The sequence below is a fragment of the Siphateles boraxobius genome, unplaced genomic scaffold (genome assembly GCF_051911475.1).
Source record: "Siphateles boraxobius isolate OS27281-9 unplaced genomic scaffold, OSU_SipBor_1 46, whole genome shotgun sequence".
Lineage (NCBI taxonomy): Eukaryota > Metazoa > Chordata > Actinopteri > Cypriniformes > Leuciscidae > Siphateles > Siphateles boraxobius.
The window spans coordinates 14,314,322-14,337,034 of NW_027509097.1; the positions used below are offsets into that span (position 1 = coordinate 14,314,322).

General features: G+C 38.7%; 1 protein-coding gene across 1 annotated transcript; it reads left to right on the forward strand.

The window, feature by feature from the left end:
- The first annotated feature begins 10,078 nt into the window (after positions 1-10,078).
- ormdl3 (ORMDL sphingolipid biosynthesis regulator 3) lies at positions 10,079-15,970 on the forward strand. The gene is made up of 4 exons (XM_077200975.1): positions 10,079-10,382; positions 10,582-10,796; positions 12,080-12,231; positions 13,966-15,970. Exons 2-4 carry the CDS (start codon positions 10,623-10,625, stop codon positions 14,099-14,101), a joined length of 462 nt encoding a protein of 153 aa, XP_077057090.1. The 5' UTR covers positions 10,079-10,382; positions 10,582-10,622; the 3' UTR covers positions 14,102-15,970.
- The last annotated feature ends 6,743 nt before the right edge of the window (positions 15,971-22,713 follow it).

The following is a 22,713-nucleotide window of genomic DNA, read 5'->3' on the forward strand; positions in this document are numbered from 1 at the left end:
ACATACACAGAGGATCCCTGTGGTGCAGGTTTCTAAGGCGACCCGAAAACTGCCGTAACCAGGTCCGGCTCTTTCTCAGGCTTTCCTCAAAGAGGGACATGTACAGACCCCCACTATCCCTCTCTCTCACACACACACACACACACACACACACACACACACACACACACACACACACACACACACACACACACACACACACACACACACACACACACACACACACACACACACACACACACACACACAATCCGGACGGTTAGGCCGGACACAGGCAAGCAATAAAACCTGGATTAGCGGAGTGTTCACACATAACACTAGGGCGAGAAAGTTTCTTAACACGCCCAAGCCCACCCTCTCCTCACACACGTCTCTCCTCTCTTTCATTCCCTCCATCTCTCCTTCTTTTGTGTCTGTGTCTCTCCTCCCTCCTCTTCCTTTGCCTCTTTCTCTTCAGAATTTCATTGTTTGTTATTACCATGTTAGAGATAAAGGAGGTCTGAGGAATTAGCTTGTTCTTACAGTTGCAGAGAAAATCCGCTTAAGCCCGCAACCCCCTAAATTTGCGGTACCCAGAAGCCCCTGCTCTTGGGATTTAACTAGAATGCGTATCTTTGTGGTAGGGGGAAAAAATCATTTTGTAAGGTGCCAACGGGGCTGAGATGGAGCAGTCCGACCCGTCTCCGGGCCCCCGTCACTGCATCATGTCCTGGAAATGGGTGCATTTGTATAATATCACTGCTTTTGTCCCTACTTTGTAAGCTGGAGACAAAGCCCAGACACTCACCCCCCCCCCCAAACAAACCTTTTTCATTAGAGCAGCAAACACTTTCTCCTTCAATAGCCCTGATACTACACATCATCCCCAGCATCTCCGCAGGACCCGAGCGCTTTAAAGCGCCTCTCTTCTCTCAGGACACAGAGCTTGCTTAATTAAACCGCACTTAAGCCGGACAAAAGGCTTCGTGCAGGTCTGGGCGAGCCCGCAGAGAGTATTCATGGCCGTCGTAAAGCGAAAGCCGCGCGAGAGAGAGCTATATGCCAGATACTTTGTTCACACAAGATGAAGAGTCAACAGCCACCCCCACGCCATTTCTCTCCTAATAACCACCTTTAGAAAGACTCCGTCCCTGCACAATGCTTCTCCGCTCCCCTCCTCTCGCTCTCAATCACCCTTCAGGACAATGCCTAAAGCTCCGCAGCCCCCCAGGAGCCTCGGCCCCACAACAGACACCTCTTTTATTGAAATTCTTTGGTGTTCTAATCCTCAGCTTCCTCTATAGGACAATAATGGAGTGTCAGTACTTTAGCTTTTTCCAGTGTGGCTATCATTAGACCGGCTTGGGTCACAAGCCCTCTCTTCCTCCTATCTCAGGTTTGAAATTATTTTTGACTTACTAGTCAAACTTATAGTTACTGAAGCTCGAAAAGGAATACATTACCAGGGCATATTGCATATTTCGGGGCACTGTTATCCTTGCAAAGAACGTTGTCTGGCACGCATTCTAAAGCAAATATCAAATCAGACATCAGAAGCATAGACCATATTTATTTTAAGAGTGCAAGAGTCCAAACCCCAGGCCCCAGACTAAGATATTGGAGTTTTGATTTTTTTTTTAAAGGGTTGTGGAAATAATGTCAAATACTGTATGTGTTAAATTTGACATTTGGGTTTTGAAGGTTTGTCTGTCAGTCTTAAAAACTAATGTCAAGTTTTCACAGGATTCAAATGAAACGCAGAATGGAAAGATTCTTAACGCGGTTTCAATTTCAATGGTTGAAAATGAAAATTCTAAGGTTGGTTCTCACATGTCAAGCAAGTAGAGCTGACTTCCGTGTTTACCATATTCAATGTGGTCTGTGTATTTGTGCGCTGATCATTTTCTGTGTGTGTGAATTAAATCTGTTCATTATATAACAATTGTGTCTCTTCAGAAGACTGCTAGACTGCTCAATTCATATTGATTACTTTCATGTCTTAAAGGACTTTTTGAAGCATCAAGGTTTTGGTGGAATGGACTTTCAACGCAGGGACAAAAATTACATTAGAAATATGTGTGTGATGAAGATGAACAAAAGCCTTATAGGTTTGGAACGGCATCAAAGTGAGTAAATAGACAGAATTTTCATTTTTGGGTGAACTATCCCTTTAATACTCAGATGACAGTAGCTGGACATCTTAAAAGACTATTTCATGTAACAGTAATTAAAGTGCCCCTATTATGCTATTTTAAAGTTTCCTAATGTTGTTTTGGAGTCTCCTACAACAGGTTTACATGCATCAAAGGTAAAAAAAACTGTTTAATTTTCTCATAATATACATTTGCATATCACCACATTTTCAATGATTCTCAAACGACTCGCAGATAAATCAATCTCTCTAAATCCCTTCTTTCCGCGAGCTACTCTCTGATTGGCCAGACAGCTCAGTCTGTTGTAATTGGTTAACGGCGTACAGCATGCGCGTCGAAAACAAAAACGCCCATTGCCATAACAACGTCAACTCTGCGTGTCCTGAGGCTTCATACACCATAAACTAAACACGGTAATGAACTATGAAGTAAATTTTACCATAGTAATGCAAGCACGATGATAAAACATTGGAAGAACTAGTTATTCAACCTGAACCTCCATCGCAAGGACGACTCGAGCAGGACGTTTCTCAGTGATACACTACTTAGTTTGAGGTAAATTATGAGATGTTGCAACTGTAATTCCTCAGCATCAGCATGAACAAGTGCCTGTCCATCAACAAACCGATTATTTTACTTGTAATAATTTATTTACCGAGTATTTTTCTAATATATTGTGGTGAACACGTGGAAACTGTATTAATAACAGTGCATGTATGCAAAGTAACATTATACATTAGCCGAGCTCTAGCATGAATGACTGATGTAACATAAACGTTGGTAAAACAAATCTTACTTCATGCTTAATCTTTCAGTTTTAGGTAATAGTGTCCCACAACGGATTAGCAGAAGTATTTCAGTAAGACAGTAATAATGTGAGTTAACCAGTTAGCAGGAGACCTACACAATATAAAACTCAAAACTAAGTATTTTGAACACCATCTTTCAAGAGTAAGAGGTTTGCGAATCCTGCATTGAACCCCGAGATTTGAGAAGCAGTCGTCAGTAAAATAAAGGGAAAACAGCAAAAGTTTAGGATTATACTGCTGTGGTATTGTGGTAAAGATGAATTTTAACCACTGATTCTTCACATGCTCGTCCTTGGGCAGAGAAAAAAAAAACTGGCTTTACCTTAACATAGAGTACAGCATCTTCTCGACATGATGCTATCCAGTATCCACTGGAATCAGCTGCCGGTTTAAGGGGGTTTCAAGTTTCCCTGGTGTCTGCGCGCGCGATAAGTAAGCAATATGCTAACCTTTCGTCTTGACGTCACAACGAAACTGCTTATGACTAGTTTGAAAAACGATTCATTTCATTGACTCAGAGTCGACTCTTGCTTTTGAAAGACAATAACTTTATATACGGTGCACTTTCAGATTTAAAACTTTGCAGGATGTTAGCATTCACTTAGAGCTATGTTACACACTACATGAAAGGTCATTTTCAAAAATCCATAATGGGGTCCCTTTAAGATTTCATCATTTACTCACCCTCATATACCCATAAAAGTCCATATGATTTATGTGCTATATTCCTTCTTCTGAAGCCATACAATAGTTTTGTGAGAAAGTCAGAAAGTTTTCATCTCCTTGTGTTACTTTATAAAGGAAACGCGTTTCAAACGACATTAGAGTGAGTAAATTTTGAAAGAATTTCAAAGTCAAAGTCCATGATGACCGTCATTAACTACAGGGGATTTTTCAACAGACCAACTCAAAAAAAGGCCTAACACTTTAATTAATACAAAATTTACAAGGTTCATATATTTATAAGTAACTGAGAAAAGTATAGTAAGAAGACGTCTTTAGGCTTAATTTCTTCTAAAGCAATAAACATTAATGTTCTAGAATATGAATAATCATTATAACGTTGTAACATTTATTTATTTTTATAGCACTTTACAATACAGATTATTTCAAAGTAGCTTCACAGTAAAAAAAAAAAAAAAAAACACAAGAAAAAATTCTGGGTGGTTTTAACCGATCTTTGGGTCAAATATGGACAATCCCAGCCGTTGGGTTACATTTTTACATTTCATTTTTAACATTTGGGTTTTTCCATATTTGACCCACAATTGGGTTAAAACAACCCAGCATTTTTAGAGTGCATCGTTGCATGGTTCATCACTTATGAAACTTCAATTGCAGCTATAAAGCAGCTCTACAGAAGACAATGTCATTATTCAGCTCAATTCAGTTTTTGTTTCTCATCCGATAGTGTCATTATAGTTAGATTGACAATATATATTCAATATATTCAAACCAAATGTGACAGAGGCAATGTTCTGGTCACATGACTTTGTAAAGGTGAGTAAAAAGAGTAGGCTATAAATTGAGTATACAATATTTTTTCAAGCAATTCAAAACCATCAACAATGTGTTACTGACATCTTCTGGTTACTCTCGGTACTGTCACACTTAACTTTAACTGTTCAAATTCTTATGTTCAGACTGGAGACAAATTGACCAACTTGTATGATTATATTAGCATTAGAGGTTTATTTAGCATTGGTGGTGTCAGAATTACATTACAATGATTTAAGACTGCTGTGCTCCTTAAACCCATTAAATCTTATTTATTTGGGAAAAGTGGAATCTGTATGCTAACATGTATTTTTAAATGCTGGAATCGGTTGAGATTAGCTTGAAATATTTGAGGCATGCTGCTGGAGAATGTTCCAAATTCTAGTTAAAAACCTCTGGGGCAAATATGCGTACGTTTGTAAGAACATGCATGAAACGTCAGCAAAACTTTCTTCTTGTATAATCTAGTATAAATTCCATTAGCTGTTGTCTTCTGTAAGACGAACAGTTGTAATTATGGAAGCTCTTAAAATGAAATAACTTCATGCCTCTATACCACTTCATGATTTACATGCTTATAGACTCATCAAAAACCTCAATGTAACATCTATTAAAAGAATAAGTAAAATAATTAATCATTTACAGGCCACAGTTTAGTCTCTGTCATTAATCTCTGTCTCATCTGCAGCCAGTGATTTACTCTGCATAAAGTCATCATTTAAAGGTTAATTCTGTCACAAGTTTTGGCCCTCAGGGGACAGAAAGTCACAATGCTGCTGAAATTCTATAGGAGACTAAACGTAATCTTGCCTTGAAAGGTAGCCTGCTTCCAACAGCTGAAGGAATCACATCACGTTGGGAAACATAAATCTTCGTGCCTAAGGGTTGCATTGTTAAAGAATATCAGAGTAGCTTGTTCTGTGCTCCAAGATATAATTTAACAGCTTTTAAAATGTAGAAGCTCCCCGCCAAGAGCATTGCAAGAGTAAGAGCAGGAACACCACAGCGCTTTGAAGTTGTGCGTTTGTTACGGTTTAATCATCAGTGAAGACGCTCCCACATCATTCAGACACATGGCTCAAGTTTCATTTCCTACAGGGCAAAATGACAGAGTTTAGTGTAGAGCTACATTTCACAGTAAAGGAACATCTTTGGCACAGAGACTAAATAGTCTAGTTTAGAAGCCTATAGCCTTAAGTGTCTAGATTAGAAGCCTATAGCCTTAAAACCTATTAGTGGCCTTGTAGCGTTTGTTTTGGAGCATTAGCTTCACATTATGCAATGAGGATGGAAAGGACATACTGAAATGATGAATAATGATCTGGCTACATGATTATACTGTACCTGGAAGTAATTCTTTAAATATAGCAATTTAAGTCAATAAAGTAGGTTTCAGGTTGACTGTAGAACATCCCGTTTTCCAAAGTGAAAACATTTCATCTCTCTCTTATTTTAGGTGACTGATATTGTCAGGGTTTGGGTTGAGGAAAGTAGCGAGGAGTCAAAATGCAGGACAATGGGTTATTAATTATAAAAATGAAACTAAAGCAAACAAAAACTACCCTGTGGGGGAAAAACAAGACAGGACTCAATACTTCACCGACTGGACATGGCAGGAACACGAAAGAGGCGACGACAGACAAAGTTAGACAACGAACTAGCACAGGACTGAAAACACAAGTAGAATATATAGGGAAGCAAACAAAAGAGGGCAATGAGGTAGGACAGGTGGGGCAAATGAATCAAAAATCAGTTAACAAGATGGTCAGGGTTAGACAATCACAGAAGAGCAAATGGCACAAGGAAACATGCATGACAAGCCATGTGCTCACACCAAACATGACTAAAACAAAAGCACATGGCCATTAAAACGAATCACAAGCCATGTGCTAACACAAACCGAGACATGAATACGCAGCCAATGAGAACACTCATAAGCCACGTGTTCACACAAAACATGACAACATGAAAGCACACAGCTAGTGTAAAACACAAGCTGTGTGCTACACAGTACAAGACAAAACAGGAGTGTCAGGGCCCTGTCACAAAACCAAGAAATAGACTTGACCACAGGTCTTCAATCCTGCTCCTGGAGGGCCACTGTCATGCAGAGTTTAGTTTCAACCCTAATCAAACACACCTGAATCAGCTCATCAAGCTCTTCAGGATCACTTGAATATAGGCCTCTGGACTAGTCAGAAGTGACAGAACCCTGACAGATATTGGGTTGAGGCAGGGTTCCTCAAACTCGGTCCTGGAGGGCCGGTGTCCTGCAGAATTTAGCTCCAACCCTGATCAAACGCACTTAGGGTGCTTCTCATTTCTTATTTGTGCATCCTCGTTTTCTTTCCTCGCTTCCTTTCCTAGCGCCTCAGCTCCTCACCCTGTAGGATGCGAGGGAAGGACGCAAGGAAAGAAAATGAGGACTGAGGAATCGAATGACTCCTCTGAAAGCCTCCTCACTCCTCGATCCTCCACTCCTCGCGGTGCAATTAGAGAATTGAGATGTCCTTTATGATCGCTGTGCTTGATTGGTTCCCGGGTCATATGATGGAGGACAGAGGAGCGAGGAGACGAGGAGGGATATTGAGAAGCACCCTTACCTGTGAGTTTCTAGTGATCCTGAAGACCATGATTAGCTTACTCAGGTGTGTTTGATCAGGGTTGGAGCTAAACTCTGCTGGACAGCGGCCATCCAGGACAGAGTTTTAGGAACCCTGGGTTGAGGTATGGTAAACCTTTAGAAAAACATTGTCCTTAAAGTAGTGCACTATCTTGACCATAAACCAGTCCTTAACTATGGACACTTTTTATCTTGTGAACTTTTAGAAAATGGGATATTAAACACTTTTATGCGCTCACAATATATATATATATATATATATATACACTCACTTAAAGGGTTATTAGGAACACCTCTTCAATTTCTCATTGCTTCAATGCTTCTTGCTTCAATGCATTTAGGGGTGTGGTCCTGATCAAGACAATCTCCTGAACTCCAAACTGTATGTCAGAATGGGAAAGAAAGGTGATTTAAGCAATTTTGAGCGTGGCATGGTTTTTGGTGCTAGACGGGCCGGTCTGAGTATTTCACAATCTGCTCAGTTACTGGGATATTCATGCACAACCATTTCTAGGCTTTACAAAGAATGGTGTGAAAAGGGGAAACATCTAGTATGCGGCAGTCCTGTGGACGAAAATGCCTTGTTGATGCTAGAGGTCAGAGGAGAATGGGCCGACTGATTCAAGCTGATAGAAGAACAACTTTGACTGAAATAACCACTCGTTACAACCGAGGTATGCAGCAAAGGATTTATGAAGCCAAAACACGCACAACCTTGAGGCGGATGGGCTACAACAGCAGAAGACCCCACCGAGTACCACTCATCTCCACTACAAATAGGAAAAAGAGGCTACAATTTGCAAGAGCTCACCAAAATTGGACAGTTAAAGACTGGAAAAATGTTTCCTGGTCTGATGAGTCTCGATTTCTGTTGAGACATTCAGATGGTCGAGTCAGAATTTGGCGTAAACAGAATGAGAACATGGATCCATCATGCCTTGTTACCACTGTGCAGGCTGGTGGTGGTGGTGTAATGGTGTGGGGGATGTTTTCTTGGCACACTTTAGGCCCCTTAGTGCCAATTGGGCATCGTTTAAATGCCATGGCCTACCTGAGCATTGTTTCTGACCATATCCATCCCTTTATGGCCACCATGTACCCATCCTCTGATGGCTACTTCCAGCAGGATAATGCACCATTTCACAAAGCTTGAATCATTTCAATTTGGTTTCTTGAACATGACAATGAGTTCACTGTACTAAAATGGCCCCCACAGTTACCAGATCTCAACCCAATAGAGCATCTTTGAGATGTGGTGGAACGGGAGCTTCGTGCCCTGGATGTGCATCCCACAAATCTCCATCAACTGCAAGATGCTATCCTATCAATATGGGCCAACATTTCTAAAGAATGCTTTCAGCACCTTGTTGAATCAATGCCACGTAGAATTAAGGCAGTACTGAAGGTGAAAGGGGGTCAAACACAGTATTAGTATGGTGTTCCTAATAATCCTTTAGGTGAGTGTGTAATATATATATATGTAATATATTTATAATGTTTTATAAATAATAATGTATTCTATTTGGTGTCCATTTCATTCATTTAACATATTTAATATTGGGAGCATCCAAGTTATTTGACATATTTGTTTTTTTTAATTTATTTAAAGTAACACAATAGTTACATTCCCTCGTAATGAATTACTTTTATAATGATGTAACTCAGTTACAAACTCGGTTACTATTTGTGAGAAGTACCTAGTTAACATGCCCGACACTGATGATTCTGTATGACTATGAATGTCATTCATTTTGTGCATTTTTCATTTTCTAATAAGGGTCAGGTGACAGGACAGATCAGCGTTAGGGCGAGTCAGAGAAGCCACATGAGAGTAGGCAGACAAAACTAGAAAACAGAGGGATGAATTTTTTGTTCATATTTTAAAATTAAGTTTCTATGAATATCTACATTTATAGAAATGCAGGCATGACAAGTCTATTCTGGAGAAAAGTTTAGCTCTTTTAAAAGGAAAGACAGTCGTCTTGTCTTGTTGTTTATGCATATATCCTAACATTTGCGGTTCTTCGTTTATTATTATTCTTTAATTGAAATAGTAAAAATGCAATTACGACGAGTAATGCGTGGAACATTAAAAGCTAAAATGGCTTGCCATATAGTTCAGCAAAATGAAAATCCTGTCACCATTTAATGATCTTTATGTAAATCCAATCCAATTTGTTATTCTTCTGCTGAACACAGAAAGAAAAGTTAGGAAGAATTAGGGACTGACATAGCATTTGTCTCCTTTCTCTCCCACTGCATTTAAAAATATTAAAAGTAATTGGTGACTGCTTTGCACTGTTTGTTCTACAAGAATAAAAATAAGTCATACAGTTTTGACAACAAAACGAAGGAGAGTAAATGATTTAAAAATACTTTAGGGTGAAATGTTCCTTTAAAACAATGAACGCATTGAAACTTTCATAACGGGATACAAAGTAGCCTATCCATTGCAACATCCTGTCACATTTGAACTTGTTATTACAAAACAGCCATTTGTGACTACTACATTATGTATAATATTTCGTTTAAATAAACTACTATACCCTAGCCTGGGAAAACCCAGACTAACTTCCGGCAAATTTAGATTTGCTCTGCAAGTTAGTCTGGCGAAGAACCCATTCAAACTCATTTCCAATCTCTCCAAATCGAGGCACCAATCACAAACGTTGAGGTGGGCTTTACAAGATGACGATCGATCTGATTGGTTTTAAGGTCTATGCAATTGCTTACAGAGGCATTTGAGCGACGTCCGTTGGTGACGCCCCTTTGGAAATGAGCTGTGAATGAACCTTCCCCAGACCCTAACTCAGTTAGACTGAGATGGGTATGTTTTAACCAGGCTAACTATACCCATGAATCTCTGTATTTTTGCATAATCGCCTAATCTCTCCTCACTAGCACTTTCTATGACGTTGGGGGGCGTGCGCCTTTTCAGCAAATTATCAACGCATCCAATGCTGATTGGGCAACATATTCCACGTGACGCACACCATCCAATCGGCGGCTATAACGATGAATACATTTCCATCTTTCTAAAGGTAAATTCTGAAAAATTATGACGTGAAACGATGAAGTCTTGCTGTGTTGTCACCATCTGTTTGCACAGGAACAAAGTGCTTCAAAGCAAATCTAATGAAATAAACAGACGTGTCAAGTTTCGTGTGCGGGAAACAGCAAGGCTACATTGCACAAAGGCTCCAGAAAGGAAGATATCCTGATAACGTTTACGAAACGAGGAACATATAGCGCTGTTATTATTTTCGTAAGGACTTGTTGTGAAGTTCGTGATTCGTGAAGACTCTTGCGAAATATTGTACTGTAAGTGAACAGTGCTTTGTCCTACTTATCATTTTAAATAACAACAGTAATTGAACAGTATCAGAAGTTGCTTTTCCACTCTCTGCATGCATATTGATGGTGATTTTTACATTTTGTTTTATGACTTCTTGTAGTTTATGCGTCTAAATGTAATTCTAAAAACACATGTGCATTTACACTTGCTTCTTGTCTGTGACAGTAAGTGCGCAATAGTTCCGAGTGTCCCTCTTCTGCGCGAGGATGAATGTTGGCACGGCGCACAGTGAGGTGAATCCAAACACGCGAGTGATGAACAGCAGGGGTATATGGCTTTCATATGTGCTTGGCATCGGCCTCCTACACATCATATTGCTCAGCATACCCTTCGTCAGCGTGCCTGTGGTCTGGACCCTCACCAACCTCATCCACAACATGGTAAGAATGACATGTGCACACTGCACAGTCTGTTAGAAAGTTCATCTGCTGGTGTTACGTGGAGCACTGCAGTACGACTTTAGGTCAGTGGTTGATTTGCTAAGTCAAGTGGAGATCCGACACAGTACCAAAATTGACTAAATAATACTGAAATGTCTTTAATATAGCATGCATGTCTTCATAGGCAACTTCATAGTCTCAACGATATGCAACATTATTCACATGACATATTGACAAAAGAGAAAATTTTCTTAGATTCATGCTTTTGGCACGCAATTAATTGCACAGAACAAATTGTGCTCAAACTGTGTTTATCCTCAGTCTGCAAGTGAACCTATTTTATATAGTTTTATGTACTATTTTATATACTTTTATTTAATATTTAATATAGTATACGTTTTCTTAAGGAAGCAACCTGTCAAATTACAGATGACGACATAGACAAGTATCAAAATGACATTTGAATTGGTGCTGTGTATTTCCAATAAAAGATATGGAAAGTATTTCCGCCCTCCTATTAACAAATTGATTTTACATTCTGTTGTGCTATCATAAAGGCCAGTTTATACTGTTCGCCACAACTATAAAATTTAATAATAGCTTAATTCTATGAGAATAGGGAAATCCACACCACAGCTATAACAATGATGATTTCCTGAATAATCCTTGACTGCCACTTACAATCGATCCAACTTTAAAGAGCTCAAGCATTTAAAGTGGCAGATGACCTGAATAAATCATAAATAGAACCTTATCATGTGTTAATGTGGGTGCTAATTTATGTATTGTTATAGTTATCTTTATTCTTATCATTCTTGGTGTCGAACCGGCCTTAGCTACACTTCTAGTTAGTAGCATTGTAATTTCCTGCTCTCTGTAACCCGGCCATAACTGACCTGCAAACCATTTTGGGTCACAAACCAGCAATTGAGAACCATTGCATTCATTTCATAGTGTAAATGTAACACAGATGCTTTCTTAAGAAGCTGAGGTTTGAAATAATCATTTGTTTTGTGACAGACCCAAGCTGCAGGATCTCTGAAATGCCAACTTTTTTTTTTTCTTGCTGGATTTTGGCCCGTTAAGTTGCTGACTCCAGGTTCTGTAATTTCAGCCAATGGCGGAGTTACAGAGCCATACTGTGTATCGCCTTTCATAGTCATCCTGCTCCCAAAACAGATCAGCTCTTGCTGTTGTCCTAAGAGTTTCACAACATCTGCTGATAGAGCTTTGAAGAATTGTACCAAAGGTCATGATGTTCTGTGATTGTCTTTCTGTTGTAGTGCATGTATATCTTCCTACACACGGTTAAAGGAACGCCGTTTGAGACTCCGGACCAAGGCAAGGCCAGGCTACTGACCCACTGGGAACAGATGGACTACGGGGTCCAGTTCACCGCCTCTCGAAAGTTTCTCACCATCACCCCTATTATACTGTAAGAGTGTTTGCTTTCACTCATTCTGTTCGTCACGCCAATTTGTTCTGCACACGCACTTTGAAGGCTTTCACAGCTTGCACTGCATGGCCATGAGCAAGAGGCAGTGATGCTGACTTCCTGTGGTGTCTGCTGGCAAGGAGATCTGGATTTAGAAACATTTAGTCAGTCAGTCAGGTCATTTGCGCTACTGTTTTCTTCTTCTCTCTCCTCTCCTATTGCAAAGATGTATCTGTATCTGTCGGTGAGGGATAAATGAGGGATAAGGTGGTTGCTAGCCTCTAGCCTGGCTTAGCTGTTTAGGTTAGTCTCCCTGTCTGACCAGCAGAAAAGTACTTAAAACTCCTCTAAAAGCAGTCAACAGTCCAGCTTCACCAGTCTGAGGGAGCAGTTAAGATCAGCAAACTAGGTTTAAGATATTGTTTTCAGCAGGGTTGATTATATCCTCTGGGAATTGAATGGTGAAAAGTGGATGTTACGTGGTAGCAGTGTTATTTTAGTATTTTTATATATTATTAGAGTATTTATTGATATTTTTAATTGGCTTTTAATTTTTTTATTTTCAATTTTCAAATGAATAGTAGCTTTTTAAATATTTCTATTTAGCCTCAATTTAGCCTAGTTTTATTTTAGTTTTAGTAACTTCAGCTTATGTTAGTTATTATAATATATTATTAATTTAGTGCTGTCAATCATTTGATTAATTAATCACACGTTTCTGTGATTAAAACGCGATTAATCACACCTAACATTAAAGTTTTTAATATACTTTTATTCTGTAATACTTACACATTGAATCTCCAAAATAATCCAGAAACAACATAAAAACAATATACTTTAAATATTTGTTTAATGGCATCTTTTTACAAGCACTATGAATGAAGGCCAGTATCACTGATACCAGTACTGATACTGATGTCTCTATTAAATGGATTTTCCCCCTCAATTTTAGCTATTAATTATAGCACTTCAACATAACAGTACATTAAAAGCTATCAAATTGAACATTAATAGGCTTTAAAAAATATAACAATTTTAAATTTACGTGAACTTAAAAAAATATTCACATTAACCCATTGTAATAAATGTCACATTTAGCAGTGCCTTTAATATATCATGTCTTAAATTTACGTTTTTTATCTACTGGTCCCGTTGGGCCGGTTCAGATTTTTACGTGCCCTGCTAAAATGCACAAAAAAGTTATTGTTTTCATTGTTTTTGACCCATGTAACCTTGAAAACAGTGCTTTAAGATTTCAGGTCTAACAAGTCAAATCAAACACTGTGCAGTCTTCACTGCATAAATTATAAATTGAATAAAGATTAATACTTATTAAAGCTACAAAAGTGATTCAGTCAAGAGCAGTGAGTGATTGTTTGTTGTTCTTTGATTAACATTAATGACAGACAGCAATTAGGCATTTTGACAGCTCTAATAATTATATTATATTATATTATAGACTATTTTATCTTTAGAGTAATGTGCACTATTGTTCAGAATACTACTATTCATTAATAAGGCAAATATGTCTGTTTTGATTTTGATGTTCATATATCTGTAAAAAGATGTTTAAAATCATTCTGTTATAGCATGAAGAAACCACATCCTGTCTTCCCTTTAGATGCAGTGTTGTGATGTGCTTGCTTGAGCAACTTTTAAAGCCTCTGCATCTGTGCATCTCATGTTGCTGTCTATAATCTGACTTGATCTTGTCCTTGTCCTTCCTCTCTACAGGTATTTCCTGACCAGTTTCTATACAAAGTATGACAGGGTCCACTTCATCATCAACACCATTTCCCTGCTCACTGTGCTTGTCCCCAAACTTCCTCAGTTCCACGGGGTCCGTCTCTTCGGAATTAATAAGTACTGATGAGGTTTTGATCTTCAACACAAGAGGATATGTTGACACACAGGGCGCTTCATGACTTTCTCTGTGAAAAAAAAAAAAATGGGAGAAATATAGGGCTTCTTCGGATGCTCTGCTGCTTTGCGGTCAAACTGGCCGAATAATCTGCTACGGCATCACTTTTATTGATGGTTTTTCTGTAACATTTGTTAGATACAAACACATTTGTTGAACCACCAGCAGAATTCAGCAGATGAGGGTCTCTGGAGATGTTAGGACCTCCGTTCTACTTTGTTGAAACGGACAGTGTTGCTTAACAGCATTATTTACGTCATGTGGAGCCACATGTTAGCTTAGTCTCTTTGGCAGAAATGCTGCGTTGATGCAATGAATCTGATGGGTCAGAATAATCTGGTTCATCATGTCTTCTTAACTGTTTTGGTGTCCTGAGTCAGCATGTCCCATTGTTCAGCACTGGGGAAAGAGAAGAAAGGTACTCTGTTTCTGAAGAAAGAGTACAAGGCTATTTTAAGCCCAGGTGCAAAAGACTGGCTTCAAACCCATTTTTGGACATTGTCACCCTGTCCTGAGAAAACTTCTGCCAGCCCTTTATTTCAAACCTTAAAACAAAACTAGTTGAATTTTAAATACAGTATTATTAACATATTTTAAACACATGTTTATTGCAGTGATATATCTAGTGTGTAACCAGAGGCCTAAAACGTTTCACTCTTTTATAACATGTACTTAATATTGAGTAATAAAATGAGTTAGCTGGATGCATGGGAATTAAAAACCTCTAAGAGCTCTGGATGGGGAGAACCGGTACAGGGAATATTGGATTGGATCCTTTTTTCACAGTTGACCTTTGGATCATAATCTGTCTTGTTGGACTCTTATGCACAACTCCTGCGCTTCACGTGACGTCCCAGTGTGAGTCAGGATAACTTAAATGTTAATGCAGTTTACTAAAGTACAGAATATTTCTGTGAAGCATCAACAAAAAATGTAAATAAGATGTTTAAGTGCTTATCTTTTACAGTGTTATCATTATGCTGTTTCACAAAGGCAAAATGCAGATGCTACACTGACATTTGCTTTTTTATTGCATTTTGATTAACAATTTAAGCAAACCCGAGTGCAAACCCATCTGGCACAGTACAGATAATGGTCTAAAAGGCCAGATTTCAAATGGATTTTGAGAACAACAGTATGGACCTGTGGACCGATGACACTGGCCCTGTGATATGCATTTTGCATGACATCATTTCTAAAAATTCATAATCGTCTTTTTTTTGTAACAAAAAGTTAAATTGGAATGATGTATGGTCTGTGACTAACCTCACAGATGTATTTCTGGTACGTACTGAGCAAGATTCTGAAAAGGTTGCTTTGAAAATGACATTGCTTGCCTTTATGGTCTCATACAGCATTTCATAAATTGTCATGTTTAGTAGCAATTTGTTATAATGGTGTCTCAGTCATGCTCTCTGTGATTTTTGTTTTATTGCTGCCTCTCTTCGATGTTATGGATTACAGTCAGAACAATTGTGTTAACAGTAATCCTGCGTACGTGGAGCAACACCTTATCTTGCAAATCAGTTGACCTTGAATCCCATATTTGTTCTTATCACTGTTTGCTTTTGTTTGTAAGACATATTCTGTGTTATACATTTCATGACAGATGCTTGCTTTATGTTAACATGATTAGTATTTGCAATAATACTTACTATTATTACAATAATAGAAACTGTATTATTTGCCTTCTCACATTAACGTCGTAAAGTCATTTGCAATCAGCCTTACTGCAGAGTTGATTACTTCATACTTGATTTAATGCATTACCTTTTGCATTCTTGTTTATTTGCTTAATACAATTGCAGATTAACATTGTGATGTATGTTTAGTGTTCATTTGTTTATCAACTGGGCTTCAGTTCTCATTATTTGCAGATGGTTTGAGACTCATTTGACTGGCTGCATCAATATAGCTAAAGGGATGTTCCCTGACATGTGATTTCATCACATACTGTATTAGAATATTTACAGAGCTCTTTTTTACCGTTATGATTGTTAGAGTAAATACAGCAAGCTATGAGTCTTAATGATTTGGGAAATGTAACAACAGGAACTCTTGTGAAGTTGTTCTGTTGTGGCATGGCAATCTGAGGTGTTGTGTACCGTGGTTAGCTGGCAGGACGCTGATGTCAGGGTTCATGCTGAATGATATATCAGACGCTTTATTTCTTGTATAGTGAAGTACAATGCTTTTTTTTTTAGGAGCAACAGAGCCTCTCGGACAAATAGAAATTTTTAGTACACTTTTACAATAGATGGATGCCCAGCAGTTTCTTCTGTTTACGTTCACACAGTGATTGTGATTGCAAAGCAACTCCCATAGCAATTTACTTAAGTAACTGCATGATGTGATGCTGTGCCAGGTTTAACAGCATGCAGGACAAAATCTTATCTTGTGACTGATAAAGCTTATTCATCAGATAGTGAACTCTACCTGACATTTTACAATGTGTCAGATGAATAAAACAGACATTTAAATGGACAGATCACGCAAAAATAGAAATTATTTCATCATTTATTCACCCTCATGTCATTCCAAAGCTGAGTTTCTTTCTTATGGATAACAAAAGAAGATATTTTGAAGATGATTTCAACTTTTTTTACCCATACAATGAAAGTCGATGAGGTTCCAACAACATTAGACCCCATTGGCTTTTATTGTATGGGAAAAAAATATATAATTCAAAATATCTTATTTTGTGTATACAGAACAGATGTGGAAAGCAAATGGTGACAGAATTATCATTTTTGGGTGAATTGTCCCTTTAATTAAATTAAATTAAATTAGACAACTGACATTTCTAAGGTGATTTCCTCTAGTTTAACAAATAAAAAAAATAAGAAATATTTGAAGACAGCGACACTATAAAGAAAGCAACATGCCAGTATTTCAGCATGAAACATGAGCCAGGGCTGTGCTCTTTGGGCTGTTACCGAAAGCCAGCGACTTCTGAAACTTTGACTGGGTGAGAGTCCATCTGAATGGGCGAGAGTGAGGCCTCATGTGTCAGTTTTAGTTCTCCATTACTAGCTCCAGCCTGTCAACATGTCTCTCCCCTCAGTGAGCAGATCCATTCCAAACGTGAGGTGTTTCCTTCCTTCTTCACTCACAATTACTGTTTTGCATGGTCTTTGTCTCTATCATAATTTTTTATGATACTATCAAAACTGAACGGTAGTATAGATGGAGTATGGAGCAGTTGTTGATGTTATGCTGTATCATGCCAACTTGGATACTGAGAGCAGGTGTATATGTAATTACAAGTGATGGTCTTTACATATTAAACTAAGGGTTTGATTTGTACGGCACTGTAAGAAAAAAAAGGTTACACTTTATACGATGTAACTATATGTAACTTTCCAACTACATGTCAACTTACTCTCATTAGAGGCTTAGTAGACTGTAGCAGACTGTTAGTAGACTATTAGGTTGGTGTTAGAATATGTTTACTAGTAGTTGCAAAGTTACTTATAGTCAGTAGAATGTCTGTTGGAGTAGCAACCCAATAAAGAGTTAGCAGATATTAAGCAGACAGTCTACTAGTACTCCAATGAGAGCTAGTTGAAATGACTTGTAGTTGCAAATTTAGTCGAAATTATGCTACCAAAAAAAATCCAAATATGGGTAAAACCTCTGAAAAATCATATGAAACTTTCAGTACATTGGGCACTATTTTTACAAACATTTCTTAGTGTGGTAGCTAGATGATAAGAGCTGTCCAACTGAAATGCTTTTAATTATCCGTGTAATGTCATTAAAAATAAATTTGAAAGGAAAGGTCTTTTGTTCTCCCTTTATCATGCGGACATGATGTGCAAACATCTGAAATATTAAGCCGCAAAAGAGTACCTGAGCTGACCACTAGGTGTCAGTGCAGCTGCTGCAATAAAAATACTTTTAGTGCAGATAATGTGGCCTTTCCGACTAAATAATTTTTCTGATAACTATTCAGTGTAGTTTGGGGTTACCACAGAGACCGAATGAAATGGGCATTGATTATTTTTTTTAAAGATTGTTAACAGCTTTCCGTTTTTCTGGATCAGACTATGATTGTCAGGAAACAAAACTGGATATTGTTCTCTTGGCAGCTTTCACACATAATAAGGCCTTGGATGTTGTCTCATTGATAATATAATCATCTTATCCTGTGCTGTCTTTGATAATGTGACTTTGAAGGCCACTGTCATATTCCATGCATAGTGGTCTTCAAAAGGCAGTCTGCTAATTATTATTTTTTTATCTTCTGTCCCAAATTTCCCAAAATGTTAATGCCTACAGTATGGCTTTTCTTAAAAAAACAAAACTTTAATGGACATCAATGTATGTAGGCCTATGTAAATTGCAAACCTGGTAAAAGTATGTCAATAAATGTATAGGCCTATCACTGTACGTATGTTATAATAGGCTAAGCTATAAAATGCAGCACTAGCACAAGTTCTATAGCCTACAATATGTAACAGTGGTCCCTTCTCCATCTTCACCAAGGGGTCCTTGGCCTACAGTTTGAAGACTCCTGTTCTTCTTGATTACACGTTTGCTTTGTAGTATGTAGTGTCTGTTTCATTCAGCAGGGGGCAGTGTATATACTACAAATTGACGCTAATCCAAAGTGGCATTTACCACCTAAAAATAGGATTTGCCTAGAGGATAAAGGCTCTTTATATTCATTACATTTTAGCCTAGATATTCAGCAGACCTAATGTTTTATTTTAGTGAGTACAATTAATTGCTGTTAACAGGAATATTTAGTCACCTTGGTTGGTTTACTATTTAACATTTGAATCAGTATCAAGGATAATGCAAGACCCTGTGATCTTTCATTTGAAAATACACAAAGGCTGCTTTATCTTTTGCCACCCACAGCTTTCATTCTGTCTTTCTTTATGTCCTCAAATCCTCTATGTCCTTGACTCTCTCTCTCTCTCTCTCTCAGGTTCTACCCATCAGTTCAGTCAGCTGGATGGGAACATGGCTTAAATCTGTGCACTGGGCACACAGGGAACCCCATGGGTTTTAAAATATGCCTCACTTTCCTCCGCAATGCATGGGCATTTGAAGTTGCTCCTCTTCTGACAGAAACGTGATCTCTGTGATTTAAGGGAGCTCATGTTTATTAAAAAAATCAGCTTTCAAAGCTCAGGATGTGAAATATAGATGCCCTTTGGTGTCTTATCTGTTTATGCTTGTGTACAAGTGTTTTTTTCCCCCTGAAACCTGAATTGTGGTAAGTGGATTACTTTACACATTTTTAAATAACCCAACAAATGTGAGGATTGTGTCCTCTCGTGTGTGAGGGCATGTAGGAGACTCGGACACTACAGTCATGTCCCACTATCCAAAAATAGAACTACTAAAGGGGAGGTTGCACTGAATTATGGATATAAATAGTTGCCCCTAATTAGGTGCAATAAACATGAAGAATTGATCCCTCCAGGATCTATATGATGGAGAGGACAAGCACTGTTTTGGAGAGAGGCATAAAAACATGATTTTAAAGTAGGAAAGCAAATATGAATGGGAAGTAAACTTAGTGACTATGTGTAACATTGTTTGGCATTGACAACAGTAATTAATAACAGGTGTCTCTCAAGGTGCTATCACATTAGCAAAAGTTTGCGGACAAAAAGGTCCATTGTTTACTGTCAATAGTGTATTGATATGAAGCACAGCTCACACTTTCAAACTAAGCTTTTTGTTGGTTAACCCATTGAATTTCTAATTAAATGTCTGGATTTTGCCAAAATTTGCCAAACAATGAGAAATGTGACTACACCTTCAGACTGTCCTGTTTACAGTTTACATATGGTATTCGACCCACAACTGTGTAAATGAATAACTGATTCCATGTTCCAGTTGGCCTTGCACACACCAGGGTCGGAAACTATCGGGGCTTGGGGCAGAAATGCGATCCCAAAATTCAAGATATATAGGGCAACAAGTTAGTACCTATGAGTTCTTGTTTTTATAATAGCCTATATTTATATGTTTATAACTCAGGATAGCCTGTTTTCACGAACATCAGCACTATTGCAAATGGGATAATCTACTGATTTTATGCAACAGCTGGCCTAGGGCATCCTAAAAGTTTTTGATAAATTCTTTCCACTTTTTATATAGAAAATATTACTATTTTAGCAATTAAATATTCTCACATCACCAAAGCTTGCACTATTTTGTTGTAGGTCATTAAACCATTTTGCTTTCGTGAGGACCTTAATTCTCAAAATTGCAGCAATGCAACAAGCTTTCAGACCCACTCACTTGCAGTCAATTGTTCTTAAATTAATTAAGCCTGGTTCACACGGCAGGATAATTAGGCCGATTTTAGCCCCGATTTACCGCTTCCGACAATCTTAAGTATGCTCCGATTATCGTAAAATAATCTGATCAGATATTCCTGCCGTGTGTGGTGAGTTAAGAGTGCTCTCATCTGCTCGGAAGGACGTCGGGACCGCTCCGATCTCAAATCGGGGATATCCAACATGTTGGATTTTTTTGGCCCGATTTCACCTTGTGTGTGGTGTCTCCCGGGGACAAACGAGCACGTAGCCTTTGGACTGTGGCGTGTAGCCAATCAGAAAGCGAGGTGACGAGGCGCAGACGAAGCACCGGGAAACAAAATCAAAACAGCCGTCCATACTCGCGTTGTCTCCACTTCTTTGACAGTCGCCTTTTCTTTTGATAACGTTTTTTTCAGTTAAAAACAAACTACAAACTATCGCCACTGCATCCTCTTCGTCCGCCATGATTGTTTACTCTGAAGTCACGTTTGATCTCGAGGGATCTTGCAAGATTTTCTGTCTGACCTGGGAATGCTCGGGAGTCAAATCGGTTCGTGTGTGATGTGTTGATTTTGCCGTGTGGCTGCGCACCACACACTGTACGACCAAAACTGTTAGACCCGTGATTTTTTATCGCCGTGTGTGGGGTCTCTCAGGTTTGGAAAATCGGCTGACAATTTTTAAATCGTCCCGTGTGAACCAGTCTTTAGCTGTTTTGAACAGATTGTTTGACTGAATGATTGAATGACTCACTCATTAAAACAATGATTTGCTGCCACCTACTGGCAGTTTATTTTTATTTCATATTTCCCATTTATATAGGCTATTAATGTCTCGCGCCTGCAGTTGATAAAAATCATATCTGCGGTCCACTATGCTGCAAGAAAGACTGTCCGCAATTGATGTCATTTGAACACAACGTTATGAGAACTCTGGATAATTAGGATACACTTGTCAGAGTTTTTGCAGCACTCCGTCATCGGAAAGCCATGTTCTAAACATCAAATTCAGAGAAGGGCCTAAGTGTTAAACATTTCCTCTTGATGTATAGCCTATTCGTATATTCAGATTTTATTACTTATTCCTATTAAATCACTTATCTAATCCCTGTTCTCTAATTTGTATTTCGTTGCTCTCAAGCCTGTCTTTACACTGTCCAAAGGGCTCACTGAGGGGAACATTTAATTGTCAAAGATTGAATGATTTTGTCATGATAGTAATGCGTGGATAGCGGTAGAATGCGTTTATAAATGTGACTATTAAGAGTAAAATGAGTTAACATTGTTAAAAATAGGCTATAACCAAGACAATAAAGTAATTGCAGTTACACTGCATACAACATTTTAATATTTGTCTGTATTTTTTTAAGTGGGGTGTGGGGCCTCTGACTGTTTCTTTGAAACAGGCTTCTGAAATGCAAAGGCCGCCTCTGTAAACAATAGAATTTTTTGCCAGCTGATTTTTTGCCTGATAAATTTTGTCTAAAAGTCCCTTTCCTATTTTTGTGATAGAGGCACTTATCACCTATAGTCATAAACCTGTCACGGTTTATGAATTCATTGTCTCCTTCTAGTCTCGTGTTTCTGTTGTCACATGTGTGGGTGTGCGTGAGTGGGCGGCACCACTCAGATCAGGTTGATTAGCGATCCAGCTGATCGCAATCACCTCCCCAGCTGCTGCCTATCATCTCACCTTTAAATACTCACTGAACTTTCCTTCCTTTGTCAGATCGTTGTTTGATGTCCCTCGTGTGTGATCCTGTTCCTGTCAACGTCTTGTCCTGTTCCAGTCTTGTTCCACGGTTCACCTCTATTCTGGATATATTCATCATCTCATCATCACGGCACTTCACTCTGGATTACTGACCATCTTGTCCCTGCGTCACCAGCTTGTTGTGTGTGCTCTGAATGAGTGTGAAAACACCATTAAAGAGTTTTACTTGCATTCTTGCTTCCGCATCCTTTATCGTGATAGAACGATCTGACCCACGATGGAAGCAGCAGGTGAATCTTCGACGTTGGAAGATTTTGTCCAGTCCAGTCTTCAGCGTATGGATAGTCAAGAGAGAAACTTGAATGATACGGCGCGCGCCGTTCAGGCGCTGGTGACGCAGGTGTCCGAGCTCACCCAGCAAATACAACAGCTACGAGCTCCTACTGCGCCACCCACACCAGTCGTTACCCCCGGACCATCAGAGAGCGCATCCCAGTCAGAGCCTCGATTATCAGTCCCGCAACCTTATGATGGTGAGCCCAGCTATTATAGAGCATTTTTGAA

Excerpts from the sequence above, each read along its gene's own strand:
- ormdl3 (XM_077200975.1), top strand. The coding sequence starts at position 10,623 with ATGAATGTTGGCACGGCGCACAGTGAGGTGAATCCAAACACGCGAGTG. Across the intron at positions 10,797-12,079 it reads CCAACCTCATCCACAACATG|TGCATGTATATCTTCCTACA; the intron begins GTAAGAATGACA and ends TTTCTGTTGTAG. Across the intron at positions 12,232-13,965 it reads ACCATCACCCCTATTATACT|GTATTTCCTGACCAGTTTCT; the intron begins GTAAGAGTGTTT and ends TCCTCTCTACAG.